This window comes from Henckelia pumila, chromosome 3 (genome assembly GCF_033568475.1).
Source record: "Henckelia pumila isolate YLH828 chromosome 3, ASM3356847v2, whole genome shotgun sequence".
Lineage (NCBI taxonomy): Eukaryota > Viridiplantae > Streptophyta > Magnoliopsida > Lamiales > Gesneriaceae > Henckelia > Henckelia pumila.
Window position 1 is genome coordinate 64,649,636 of NC_133122.1, and position 13,226 is coordinate 64,662,861.

At 33.3% G+C, this 13,226-nt stretch overlaps 2 protein-coding genes across 3 annotated transcripts; one reads left to right on the forward strand and one right to left on the reverse strand.

Moving 5' to 3' along the window:
- The first annotated feature begins 636 nt into the window (after positions 1-636).
- Positions 637-6,883, forward strand: LOC140889971 (ATP synthase subunit gamma, mitochondrial-like). 2 transcript variants are annotated; one of them, XM_073297718.1, is made up of 9 exons: positions 637-897; positions 1,182-1,218; positions 1,338-1,490; positions 2,409-2,522; positions 2,637-2,764; positions 3,939-4,061; positions 4,148-4,267; positions 4,461-4,582; positions 6,500-6,883. In XM_073297718.1, the coding sequence occupies exons 1-9, from the start codon at positions 796-798 to the stop codon at positions 6,567-6,569; spliced, it is 969 nt and encodes a 322-aa protein (XP_073153819.1). In that variant the 5' UTR covers positions 637-795; the 3' UTR covers positions 6,570-6,883. The 2 variants fall into 2 exon arrangements, with proteins under 2 accessions (XP_073153819.1, XP_073153818.1); XM_073297717.1 differs by having other exon boundaries at positions 639-893; positions 1,175-1,218.
- Positions 6,884-7,323: 440 nt separating this feature from the next.
- LOC140887564 (MLO-like protein 3) lies at positions 7,324-12,755 on the reverse strand. The gene is made up of 15 exons (XM_073294887.1): positions 12,435-12,755; positions 12,281-12,338; positions 11,941-12,176; positions 10,884-11,000; positions 10,349-10,409; positions 10,042-10,130; positions 9,567-9,641; positions 9,371-9,459; positions 9,146-9,195; positions 8,954-8,994; positions 8,635-8,808; positions 8,484-8,519; positions 8,307-8,374; positions 8,132-8,192; positions 7,324-8,008 (listed from the first exon to the last, which is right to left on the reverse strand). Exons 1-15 carry the CDS (start codon positions 12,567-12,569, stop codon positions 7,652-7,654), a joined length of 1,647 nt encoding a protein of 548 aa, XP_073150988.1. The 5' UTR covers positions 12,570-12,755; the 3' UTR covers positions 7,324-7,651.
- Between the last annotated feature and the right edge of the window lie 471 nt (positions 12,756-13,226).

The window sequence follows — 13,226 nt, forward strand, 5'->3', positions numbered from 1 at the left end:
ATTATTCAAACCATGTCTTCATTTGTGGAACAAGCTTACAGTACGTAATAGCATTTTAGAGTATGTTTCATGGATTTTATATTCGTGAGATAGGTCGATTCGACCCATTCATATTTATAATGAAAAGTAACACTTTTGGCTAAAAATTAATACCTTTTCATGTGCGAGGTCAAATAAGATATATGTCTCATAAAATTGACCAATGACACAGCCTTATATGAGTTTTTGTGATATAATTCAAGCATGAATATGCAAATAAAATTAATCGAACATTTGATGGCATCAAAATGCACTATTTTCGGACGTCCGATTCCGAAACATGTTTCATATATTTACTGATTTACATATTATTATTACATATATATATATTTTTATTAGGATGTGCTAATAATTCGACAAATGGTCTATTCTTGCTCATATACAACTCCAGAATAAGGGAAATGTTTTGGAAGAGCACGATTGATTCAATCGCTTGAAGAAGCCCATTGGGCTAGATTATGGGCTTGTCTGATACATAATCTGGGCTCGACAAACTTTATTAACATTGGTTTAATCATTGGTTAAAAAATAACATATAGGACCACACTGAATTTTAACCAAACATATTCCACCCAAATGCAAATTCTTATCTTTTAAGGGCCTATTGGAAACAATTTTTCGTGTCTCAGAAACTCCCATCGCAGTGAGCGAGCAATCACCATTTCCGATATTGAAAAGGGAAAACCCTAAAAGCTCACGTTGTTTGATCGAATCAGCATAAGGGAATCTACTGAATCGGATCGAAAGGAAGTAGCAATGGCTATGGCTGCGCTTAGACGCGAGGGGAGGCGTTTCGCCGTTCCTCTTATCTCTCCTCTCCGCTCATCTCTCGCTCCTTCTGAGTACGAGACCATGTATGTTATATCTTTTGAATGCATTGTAGGTTTTAGTGTTTGGATTTATTTCGTGATTTATATATATATGGATACATTCGCGCGATTTGCTCGTTTGTATTTCAATGGATTCTGTGGTCTACGCATGGAACTTGCTATTCGTCTAATCTTAATAAAGGGAAAATCATTAAAAAGTTTGCTCCTTGCAAATTTACACTCAAAGAACTTACGAAGTTTGATTTGACATCATTTAGTTATGCTTAATTTTCTTTGCATCTAAATCAATCAGTGTATGCTGACAGGGAGCAGGCTGTTTCGGGGGTTCGTTCGATTTCAACTCAAATTGGTATTTTATTGCATTTGATGCTTATTTTGTTATTTTTTTAACTTCAAAATCTGAACCATTCTGTCTGTTAATCTTCTAGAAATTTTAGAAATGTTCTTGTGCTTATGGCAATATTGCAGTTCGCAACCGAATGAAGAGTGTTAAAAATATTCAAAAAATCACCAAGGCAATGAAGATGGTTGCAGCTTCAAAGCTCCGAGCTATTCAAACGAGAGCTGAAAAATCACGTGGAATATGGCAGCCATTCACTGCTTTGCTTGGTGACACTCCAAGTAAATACAAAATATCTTTTATCTCAATTTTACCAAGTGTTTTGGCTGTTGTTTCTGTTGATTTTCTGTTAAAATTTAAATTGTTTCTTTATTTGTGTCAACATGCAACTGTCCGCTGGAAGCATGATACACATAACATGAATGGTCTTTTTGCTGATCCACAATGGTTATTTAACTTTGGGGTTGTGTCTGAACACGAATTCTGTAGTGGATCTATGATAAACCGCAAAACGTAGAGTTTATTGCTGGTATAGATGGTATGAAGTTGTATGAAATGAATATTTCTTTGCATTGGCCATGTTCAGCTTTTGAATTATTTTTCTGGACTTTGATTGCAGACAGGGTTTTTCATTTCCTTTGTTAATTATGCTGTAGCTTCCCGTTCATATTCAGGGCTTTTTTGTATTGCACATCTCTTGTCTTATATAAAATAAAAAGTAGCACGCAACGATTTTTCAGTCCTTTAATCATCAAATTTGTTATTGTAATGTCTAAATGGAAATTTGACCCCGAAATATCAAATTGAATTGTTCAGTGTCTCACATTCTGTGTTATTATTTTTTTAGTGGATGGAAGGGTGGTTGGGGAGTGGTTCATATGTTTTCTGTTTGCATGATGTGTTTGTACTTCTGTTTCGTACGGTGGGGATGCTGATACTTTTCCTATGTATCACAGTTTCATGCTGACTGTAAATTGAAACAAATCAAAATAATGCTTAATAACTTCTGTATCTCTGTTATGGTTTTTTTCTTGTTTCACATCAGAATGCTGGCCATTGCATTAGCCATTTTAGATTATATGATATGATTAGCTTCTTCTTTGACTACTTTGTTGGGAACTTGGGTGGTATTATGTTATTTATTCTGCCAAGACAGTTACTGTTTTAGTACTTATCTGTCCTCGTGTTTCAATTATCAGGTGTTGATGTCAAGAAGAATGTTATCGTGACAGTATCTTCTGACAAAGGTCTTTGTGGTGGAATCAATTCTACCTCTGTCAAAATAAGCCGGGGCCTTTATAAGATAAATTCAGGCACGTAACAATTTTGCTTATGCTTGGAGCTCAAGCTCTCTGTTTTCGTGTTTGTTTCCTCCCTTATCATTAGTGGGCATATGATCATACGCATCTTGATATTTTGGACCACAGGTCCGGAAAAGGAAAGTAAATATGTTATTTTGGGAGAAAAGGCTAAGGCCCAACTTGTGCGTGATTCAAAGAAACATATTGAGCTATCAATAACTGAGTTGCAGAAAAATCCACTGAACTATACTCAGGTAGTATTTCTGGCCTTTTCTATGAGTACAGTTTTGGTGATTGTTCTTTATAATTGAGGCTTGCAAATTAATCAAAAAAGGAGAGTCTCCTTGGAGAGTTTTTTTCTAGCTCATATCTTATTTTGAGTTCAGCTACTTTTGGTTCTTGCTTGCATTAGCTGAGAACAATGTTTTAAATAGCGTGATATAGCGCATTTTTATAACCTAGCGCTACTGGGTTAGCGTTTTTCACGAATAGTGCACACTATTCTCAGGAAAAGTGCGCTATCTCGCATATAGCGTGCACTATAGTGCTATTTGGGCCAAAATTAAAGGCTCATAATTGACATATTTTGACCAAAATTAAAGGCCCAAAAAAGCAAGGTTGGGTCTTGTTGATGTGTAAAAGGACTATATGGATGTTGAAACTATATTTTATCATGTAATGATGTTTCAGAGCTAATTATCTCACTTTTTTACTTATATATACAAGTATATTTATATTTTTTAATTAAATTAATTAAATTATGGTCATGCACAAATAGCTTGCTCTATGCTACGCCATGACAAGACAAAAACACTATGGGCCAATGCTACACTTTTTAAAACACTGGCTGAGAAAAACATTGTATTTATGTAATCAATAATATCTTGTCATGACTACTATCTGAACTCCACCAAATTCACTTTAATTCCAGTTTGGTTAAGTCCCAGTCATTCGTAATATTATTACATGATATGTACAGCTCTCAAGTATTTTAATTCTTGCCTAAATTCATAATCACACATCCACCGTCTATAGATGTGTGTGAGAGAATGTTTACTTCTGGCAGATGTGCCATCTCTGATAGTTTACGGGCTAGTATAATGAAATAATTATTGTTTCTAGTGTTATTCAATGCAATGCTGAACTTTCTGTTGCGTGAAACATTTTAACGCTCTAGGTAGTAGTTATCTAGATTAGCTTAGATATTTCAATCGATTTTTGGATATCTATATGTATTTTGATTTTTGCTTACCTAGTTTTCTTTTACCTGGATTTTCAGTATCTCTTCTTAATCCAGCGGAAAGTTTAGGAAGTAGGAACAACCTTGTCAATCTGTGATTGTTACAGGAAATGTAAATTCATTAGAAGAAGCTTTTTTTGTCCTTAAATCTGTTCTGTCATCTGATTTGTAAGTTCTGTTGATTGCAGGTTGCTGTGCTTGCAGATGATATCCTGAAGAATGTTGAATACGATGCTTTGAGAATTGTTTTCAACAAGTTCCAGTCAGTTGTATCCTTCCAGCCAACAACTACAACTGTATTATCTCCCGAGGTCAGCACTGCATCAGCTTTATATTGAAATGATGCCATCTGTCTGTGATAAACGACCAATGTTATTGTAATACGACATTCATATAGGTTGTGGAGAGAGAAGCTGAAGCTGGGGGAAAACTTGGGGAATTAGATTCTTATGAGATTGAAGGTGGCGAAACAAAGTCAGAAGTGCTTCAGAATCTTACCGAATTCCAGTTTTCTTGTGTAGGTTTACATTTCTAATCAATAATTCAATATCCCCAATGTTAACTTCGACCGCTATACCTAGGTTTTTTGTGTTGGTTTACCTTTGTAATCAATAAATCATATCTCCAGTTTACTTCAACTGGTATGTGAAGGTTTAGGATCAATTTATTCGTATGTTATACGTTGTAAAGGTGGTTAATGATTTCGTCAGGTTATGTTCAATGCGGTCTTAGAGAATGCTTGCAGTGAGCAAGGTGCTAGAATGTCTGCAATGGATAGCTCTAGCCGAAATGCAGGAGAAATGCTTGATCGTCTCACTCTTACTTATAACAGGTTTCGTCAATCTCTCGTCCCATTGACCATTTATTTTTTGTGCACACAGATGCATTTTATTTCTGTTACCTGCGTATCCTGATATCCACGCGCTTCAACTTCATTGTCTTGTTTTTTGATAATTTTACTAAATGTTGTCATGTTCACAAAAATTGACGAAATCAGAAATGAGTTTATGAGATAAAAGTTTGCGGTCAAATTAACTGAAGATGGATTAGGATTAAGTGTTTTAATATGTATGGGCACCTGCCAGAAATTGAAGGACATGGAAATTTTATCAGCAACAGATTCTATTTTAAAAGAAGTGATTAAATTTATATATATTATTAAGAATTGAAGAAAAACCAGAAGTATTTAGTGTTAAAAAACAAAATGGTAATAATAAAAGTATAAAACTAAAAAGCGTGAATAGTGATGGATAAATAATTGATTTTAATATTTTACTGGAATCAGTTTTGTAGAAGCAGAATCAAAATCCCACTATGTTTTGGATTTCAACTAAATTAAGCACAAGCTAATGCAGTATTTAGATTTAAGGCAGTGTTTGAGAGAGCTTCTAGGAAGCAAAGCCAGAAGTCAAGACTCACTTTATTTTAGTGATCGCAACACTCCATAAAAAGCATAGGAGTTGCGTCACTAAAATCCGTTGTGACAAGTCCATTGGTATTTGTTAGAATATTAATTTGTATTATGAACTATAGTGATAAGTGATGAGTATTTGTTTTTAGTGTTGAAGTACCAAACAAATAGGGATATTCATTTAATCCGAACCAAACCAAACCGAAATTTCGGTTAACCGAACCGAAATTCACCCAAAATCTGAAACCGAACCGAATTTAACGGTTTGGTTCGGTTAAAAACCGAAAATATTTTGGTTTTTCGGTTTTAACCGAAATTCAATTTTTTATTATTTTTGTTATTTTTTATTATTTAATTTATTAATAAAAAATAAAAAAATAATTTAAAAAATGCAAAAATGTTTAAAAAATAAAAAAAAACGGTTTTTTGGTTCGGTTCGGTTAACCAGGACAAAAAACCAAACCGAAAAACCAAAAACCGAAATCGGTTCGGTTTTCGATTTAAACCGAATTTTCGGTTTCGGTTCGGTTCGGACGGTTAACCGATCCGTGAACACCCCTACAAACAAAATAGCAAAATATGATAAATCAAATAGTAATAAGATACATAAATCCTCAAAAGAAAAACAAGCACAACAAAATAATGTAAAATTTCACGTTTCATATCACAACTGCATTGTAAGGACGAGTGGAGAAGTGGAGGTAGATGTAATATTGCCATCAAAGATTAAGAGAAATTCACCTTTTCCAACTTTTTTATTGTTTAGAATGTTTTTTAAAAAACAGTTATTCATTCTACTCATAGAACAAGAATTAAAACAATTCAATATGATACAATGATTGAAATTGTATTTTTGACTCCAAAATTTTGAACTTTATTATATTTTATATATTTAATAATTGGTCTCTACGGATAGCACGCTTCGTATTAGTGATCTCTAAATGCATGGATGATTTGGAATTATTAGATCTATCCCTGGTTTCAAGACCTACTTTTGAGGCTCTATGGATGGTGGAATTACATGTTCGTTTCCGGTTCAATTATGATTCAAACTGAAGTTTATTTCTTTATAAATTAGGAAGAAAAAGTACTGTCACCTCTGGGAAGGTCATCTAATGTTTGATGAATAATTATATTACATGATATTGTAAATATTTTATTTTCTACTACGAAAAGAAATAAATAAAGGGGTTTGCAGATAATTACCATATATCTATTGGCTTGAATTTTGATTAAGTGATGTATACAAATTTGGGTTCTTAAAACTGAAGTTGATTTGATAGCCTCAAATCTTCATTTTCTTACACTCTTAACTCGGTCTTTTGTGTTCACTCGCAGAACCCGTCAAGCATCGATTACTACTGAGCTGACAGAGATTATATCAGGAGCATCGGCACTGCAGGGTTAATCCCACATTGTCTTCTGTCTCCTCATCAGACGACGGCGAAATAAAAATAATTTGAACATCGTTTATTTTCGTACTCTTCGACGACACGCTCGGTTCGGAGCTTGATTTTTTGTTTTAAATAATAATATTCTCCGTGGTTAACATTATAATTCGGGAAACAAACTTGTGTTGTGGTCAGTTGTTTTGCGTGCTTTCCGGTTCTTTATGATACCAAATGTCTGTTCTGGCCTGCACAATGTGTTTGCGGTCTCTGTTGACCTTACTAGTATGAGAGATTTTCTACAGATTTGTTAATGTATGAAGTTTTTCTTGGCTGTTTTTTTTATTAAATTTTACACACACACACACACACACACAAACGTATTATCGTTTCATGATCTTCAATATAATCAATACTATTATTAAGTGTCATGATAGTTTCAACAATGTAACACTTATATATATATATATACCGAAATTTCAATGTAATTGATGTGATGCTACTCCCAGATAATTAATGATATAACTTGATATTGTAATGGGAAATATTTTTGCACAAAATAACCGAATGTACAGTTTATTTTTCTTGATATTTGGTGATAACTATTTTTATAAAATAACAAATACATTACATCCTTCTCACTAGAATATATTATTTAAATGTGCACACGGAACCAAAATCCCTGGTTATGCCACATAGTTGAACAAAAATGAAAATCTTTTGTATCTTTGAGATTTTAAATTTACACCGACTGATATATTGGATCAATTTATCTTTTGGGTGCGGAGGAGTAACAAGTTACTGAATTATACATAGAAGTTAATCGTTCTGCATTCATAAATGCTAGATTTTGTGAAATAACATGATACATACACACTCTATATATACAAAAAAAGAGGCAACAATATTGTAATTCATGTATAGGCTCTGTAACCCGGTGGCAGATCCAAAAGGGCTTGTAGAGTGGTCGTTCAATCTCAGGGTTTTTTTTAAAAATATTTTTATAGATTATTATTATATACGTAAAATATATCTCGATCGTCTCTAATAGATTCTTCATGACGGCAATAACCTAAGTCCCTATATCCTATGATAGAGGAATTCAAATTAAACCCTTTGATCGATCATGGACAATATGTAGTTCATTTTGGCTAATCTGCTGGCTTACGATACCTTGCTGCGTGTCTTGGTGGCGATCGTCGACGACTTCAGTTATCTCATCACCGCGAACATCATCCGGAGGAATGAAAACCGTGAGGGTGGGGACTCGTCTGTGGGATGAACCCTCATCCAGTGAAACTATCTCGCCGTGGCTATGCACGGTCGATGCATCGTCCCGAGCATGCAATTCCGATGAGTGTGATTCTTTCTTCCTCTTGTGCTTTACATCTTCATGCCATTGCTTGATTTTGTGTATGGTGTGTTCTTCCAATATTGCACTCTTGAATTGAGACCCCATCTGTGTTATAAATACGACGAAAACATAAATTTTTATTTGTAATTTTTTTTATTTTTGAAGAGAATTGTCAAGAAAACACTCATCAGATAGCTAAAATGATCGATGACTTTGTAAATTAAAAACCTGAGTGACGAGGGCGTAAAGGGGTAGAGTTATGTAGCTGCAAAGTATTTGAACCATTACCCTGCATAAATATATATAACCCACCAAAACTTAGTTCATCTTAATTTTTGATAATTCATGTTTACATAAAGATGTACAAAATATATATGTTTAATGATATTGTCCAAAAACTTACGCCAACACCACCCTGATAACGATCACTTCTACGTTCTCATGGTAGCAAGAATGGATCCCAAACTGCCACTGCATGCATGCATGTAACGATTTATTTTCATCGCAGTACTGACATGTCACTCGAGCAAAAACCAGACTAAATTAACGTGGTCGTATATATGATAGAGAAAGAGTGTACCGTAACCCATATGAAGAACGAAATCTCGAATGCATTCTGCAAAAAAGATTATCCCAAATTAGTCTGATCATATCTTTGAAATTTTGTTAAAATTTTATAGAATATGCATGTGTATATAGTTTTGATTGGTGGAATAAAAGTAGGTACGTACCATAAAAAGAGTGAAATGAAGCAGAGTTAAGACAAGCTGTGGGCGATTGAACCAGAAGAGATTGTTGTTGGGTTGCACCAATGGACTCCCTTTTATCACTGTGTTTTGACTTGTCAATTGCATTGCCATTCTTGCCACTACCACTTCAAGTTTTGTTCCAATTACCAGAACTATCTACATGTATATATATATATATATTAATTCAATCAATTATGTTGTGAGTGCTGACACGACTTTGGACATTGTCGAGATATATATTTCAGATGAAAATCATACTCAATATACAAATTATAAAGGATAAAAAAAAAAAAAAACTTACGACTAGGGGAAGAAATGAGACCCACAGATAGGCATTCCAACCTGTTACAAAACCAATATATATATAAAAATAGCATATGGAGACTAATTATTTGATGAAGTAACTATTACATGAGGCAAAAAGTATTGGAAATATATATATTAAGGTTGAAATAAATTAAAACATGAATATCTATTGGATGTGTCGTCATACCATGGACATCGATGAGCAGGAAGATAACGACTATGAACCACATTACGGGGCTGCAAATTTAATCACAACCGATGAAGAAAGTTAAATCAACTATACGAAATCAATGAATCGATCCGACATAACTGATGACTAGTAATCTCGTGCACACGTTGCGTCCATATAAATTTTTTAGTTTCAATATGTACAATATCTTTGGTGTCTAATAGTTTTGCGAGCAAGATATACCTAATGCCAACAACAGCTTTGAAATCTTCTTCCAAAGATCTTTGGATGTACTTCCGGAAATTAAATGAATTGTTCGTAGATAAATGAGCCTACAAGAACACACACATTCGAATTAGAAAATCCCTTGTGTCCAAATAATTTTGAGATCGATCAACGAATGTCTATTTAAAGAATTACGAAAGTAGTAAGTACTGACCGAAATAAATCCATGGCGCAAAGTTAAGTAGTCGATTTTCGCCACAGAGCGAAAGAATTGCCGAATAAAACATTTCTGCACCAAATTAATCCAATAATCAAGTAGTTTTTACTTGTTTCATTTCAGTATACATATTACTGGCTCGTTTACTAGAATTAAGGTAGTGTTTAATTTGCAAGTTGCAACCTCTAAAAATAAGTGATTATGAATTTTTTTTTAACAAATTGGGATAGTTTGAAAAATGACTTAGGTAGTGTTTGCAATCTTTAAAAATAAGTGATTATGAAGATTTTTTTAACAAATTTATTAAAAAAAATTTCATAATCACTTATTTTTAAAGATTGTAAACACTACCTAAGTCATTTTTCAAACTATCTCGAATAGACTTGATTATTTTATCGTCAACATGAAAAGATATATAAAAAAAGTACATTTATCACCTAAAAATTTTAAAAAAAGAAAATGTTAAACTTACAGTCCACAGTAGAGCAGAATTTGATCCGAAGGAGCTCACATGTCGTCGCCCAAATGTTGTCTGTCTCGTGTATCTAAATCTTTCAGGATCTACAAGTATACATAAATATTATATTAATATTAACTCCATGGTTTCCTACTATTCTTAGAATTTTTTTAAATCAAAATAATATGAAAAAAACATGGCTTTTGGCACATAAAAAAAACTGCTTTAATTTTATTTTAAAAAAGAGAACTTAAAATAATAAATTATTTTTAAGACATATAATATAATAATATCCCAATGGCCAATACTGTGAGGTAAGTACCGTTGGCTGCCATGTATTCCACGGTTTGGGTTTCTTTCTCCCATGCTTTCCATCGCTTCATCTGTGAATATGAATATAAAGGTGAATGGCTTGTTATCATATTCAATGTGTTTGTTATTTAAAATAAAATTTAATTTAACAAGAAAATATAACATAATAAATAAAATTTTTCTAATTCTTTTTATTTATGCATGTACGTACGTACATGATTGTGCATACATACATATATAATTGTTTTGCTCTTTCATTAAATATATAATTGAATTTAATATAAATATCAGTAATATATATGATTAATTGGATCGATCATTTGTTGACTAATTCAAAACATTGGAATTGACATCCATTGGTCATCCATCAACAACCCCTTTGACAAGGAATGTGACAGTGACAAATTTTTAGTTTAATTTCATTTTTATGACTGATTTTTTAGAAACGTCAATTTTAAATACTGGTTAATTTTACACGATTTAGAAAAAAAAAATTTATAGAAGATTTCGATGCAATTTAAAAATAAAAATAAAAATAAAAATACCTTGGCCCTTCCAAGTGCCATGGTGGCTATGCTATAGATGATCTGCATGGCAGCTATGACGAAAATGAAAATATTCAACTGATTAATTCCCCCTTCCGACATCAATGAAGTCATTCCCTGTCCATTCATCCATCATCATATACATATATTATATTCCTATTTTTTGGGTCAATTATTCGACAAATACATCATATTCAATAAACTAACTATATATATATGTCCCACTACTTCCATTAGCCCATAGGTCATTACAAATAGTCCATATTAAAAAAAAAGAAATTATAATTTCTGCTAAGATATGATTTTGATTCTCACTTTATTATTGTCAAATTTTGAATTTGGTTCCTTTTATGGTTTTGGGTCTATTTCCAGATAAACAGACCGATCGATCCTGTAATACCACCCAGACAGATAATAAGACATACATGGTCCAAAAACTTTGATGCAAAACAAGAGGGTAATTTCGTAATATCAAATAATATATACAAAATAATATTTGTTAATTCCCAGTACTCGAACAGAGTGAAGCATAGTTATTCTACTCTTGTTTTGTTTTTAAATAAAAATTAGTGACAGCTTATTGCCCTTTATGCATAAATAAATTTTCTTTAGAAAAATACAAGAAGTTGTCTCATGAAATGCATCAATCATATCGAAAACGAAATACATTAGAGGAATGGGAAAGAAGAGGTGAGAGATCGAAAACAACAATTTCTATACTATACATTAGATATGGATATATCATATAGTCGATGCTCGACATGATGACAACCTCGCGACAAATCTATACCATCTAGCTACATTCGTGAAGCGATCTCTTCTATGTATACTGATGATCCTAGTATAGTTTAATTTGTGTAGCCAGATATATATAATAAATCCGCCATATTCAAAGCGAGCATGAAATATCTCACCACTTTATCAAAATTACGAAAAAACCCCTCGCCCACCCGTGTTAATTAGAGTAAAGGGGGAAAAAAAAAATTTCAAAGATCACATACACTACTTGATTAATGATTACAGGGAATGAAAATGTGTGTAATGAATTAAGAAATACCTTGGAGCTACAATGATCTAGAGAATTGTAAGAATTCTCCTCCTTCAATCCTCTGTCGTTACGATGATGATTATTAAGTGTTGCCCAAAAATGGTCGAGACTTTTGGTAGTTTTGGTCCCTGAGCGGCTCCGGCATGGCAGCATCATATCTGCTTCGTGATTGGATATGCAAATCTTGGAAATGGATCTTTGAGTCACTGTCAGTAGCAGTGACATGAATCCCAAAAGCATCAAAACTACGAAAATTAAGACCACCCAGAAAAGAATTAATTGAAGTCATTAATCCACAATCATTACTCAAAATTATAGCAAAATGATGATGGGATTTTGGACACAGTACCTGATTTCAGCTTCTCTGTTGCTTCGTACAGGGAAGCCTTCTTGTGTTTCTTGAGCCACTGTAGGCACAAAAATCATGAGCTAATTAGATTATTAATCAATTCTAAGAGCTAGAGTGGGTACGTACTGTTAATTAATTTCTTGAGCTAGCTTACATGGCTGGCGAGATGGATCAAGTATTCGATGCATAATCCGAGGAAGATGAACACAAAGCAGACAGTGGCCAGAGCCCAGCTTGGGGTTTCTTCCAGAGAGCGGTTGATGCCGCCTCCGCCTTCTCCCCCCGCCATGCTCGAGTACGGAAACTAATTGGTTTTTCCGGTGGGGGAGAGCTAGTTAAAGAAATTACATGGAGCTAGGGAATTAAAAGATCAATGGTATTTAGGAAAGCTGTGAAGAAAAGGAAAAGGAAGAGATATTCAACTAATTAATGTCTTGTTTCCACATAGCTAGATTGGAGAAAAATGCAATTCTAACAAGTCTCACATATGTCTCTACCTCTAGTGAAGGTCATATCCACACTTTGACTGGGTTTATTTTTCTTTTTAATATAACAATTATATATATATATATATATAAGTTTTGCTATCCTGTCCACCACCGTGCCCACCTAATGTGCCCACCATGAGATGACACTCAACTATTGGACGCACAATTCATCACATCCAATAGTTGAGTGCCACCTCATGGTGGGCACATTAGGTGAGCACGGTGAGTGGGCAGGATAGCAAAATTGATATATATATATATATATAGCTTCTTTGTATTATTATAGAAATCTATTCAATTTGGCACATAAATGTTTATGAAAAGGTATCACACATCAATTTTATAAGATGAGTTTTGTATTCAATCTGATATATAAATTCAAAAATAGAAAATTTGTATAAAATTTACTTTCTCAATAATTTTTTCTTAATCTGTGGAAAAAAAAAAGTAGGACTATG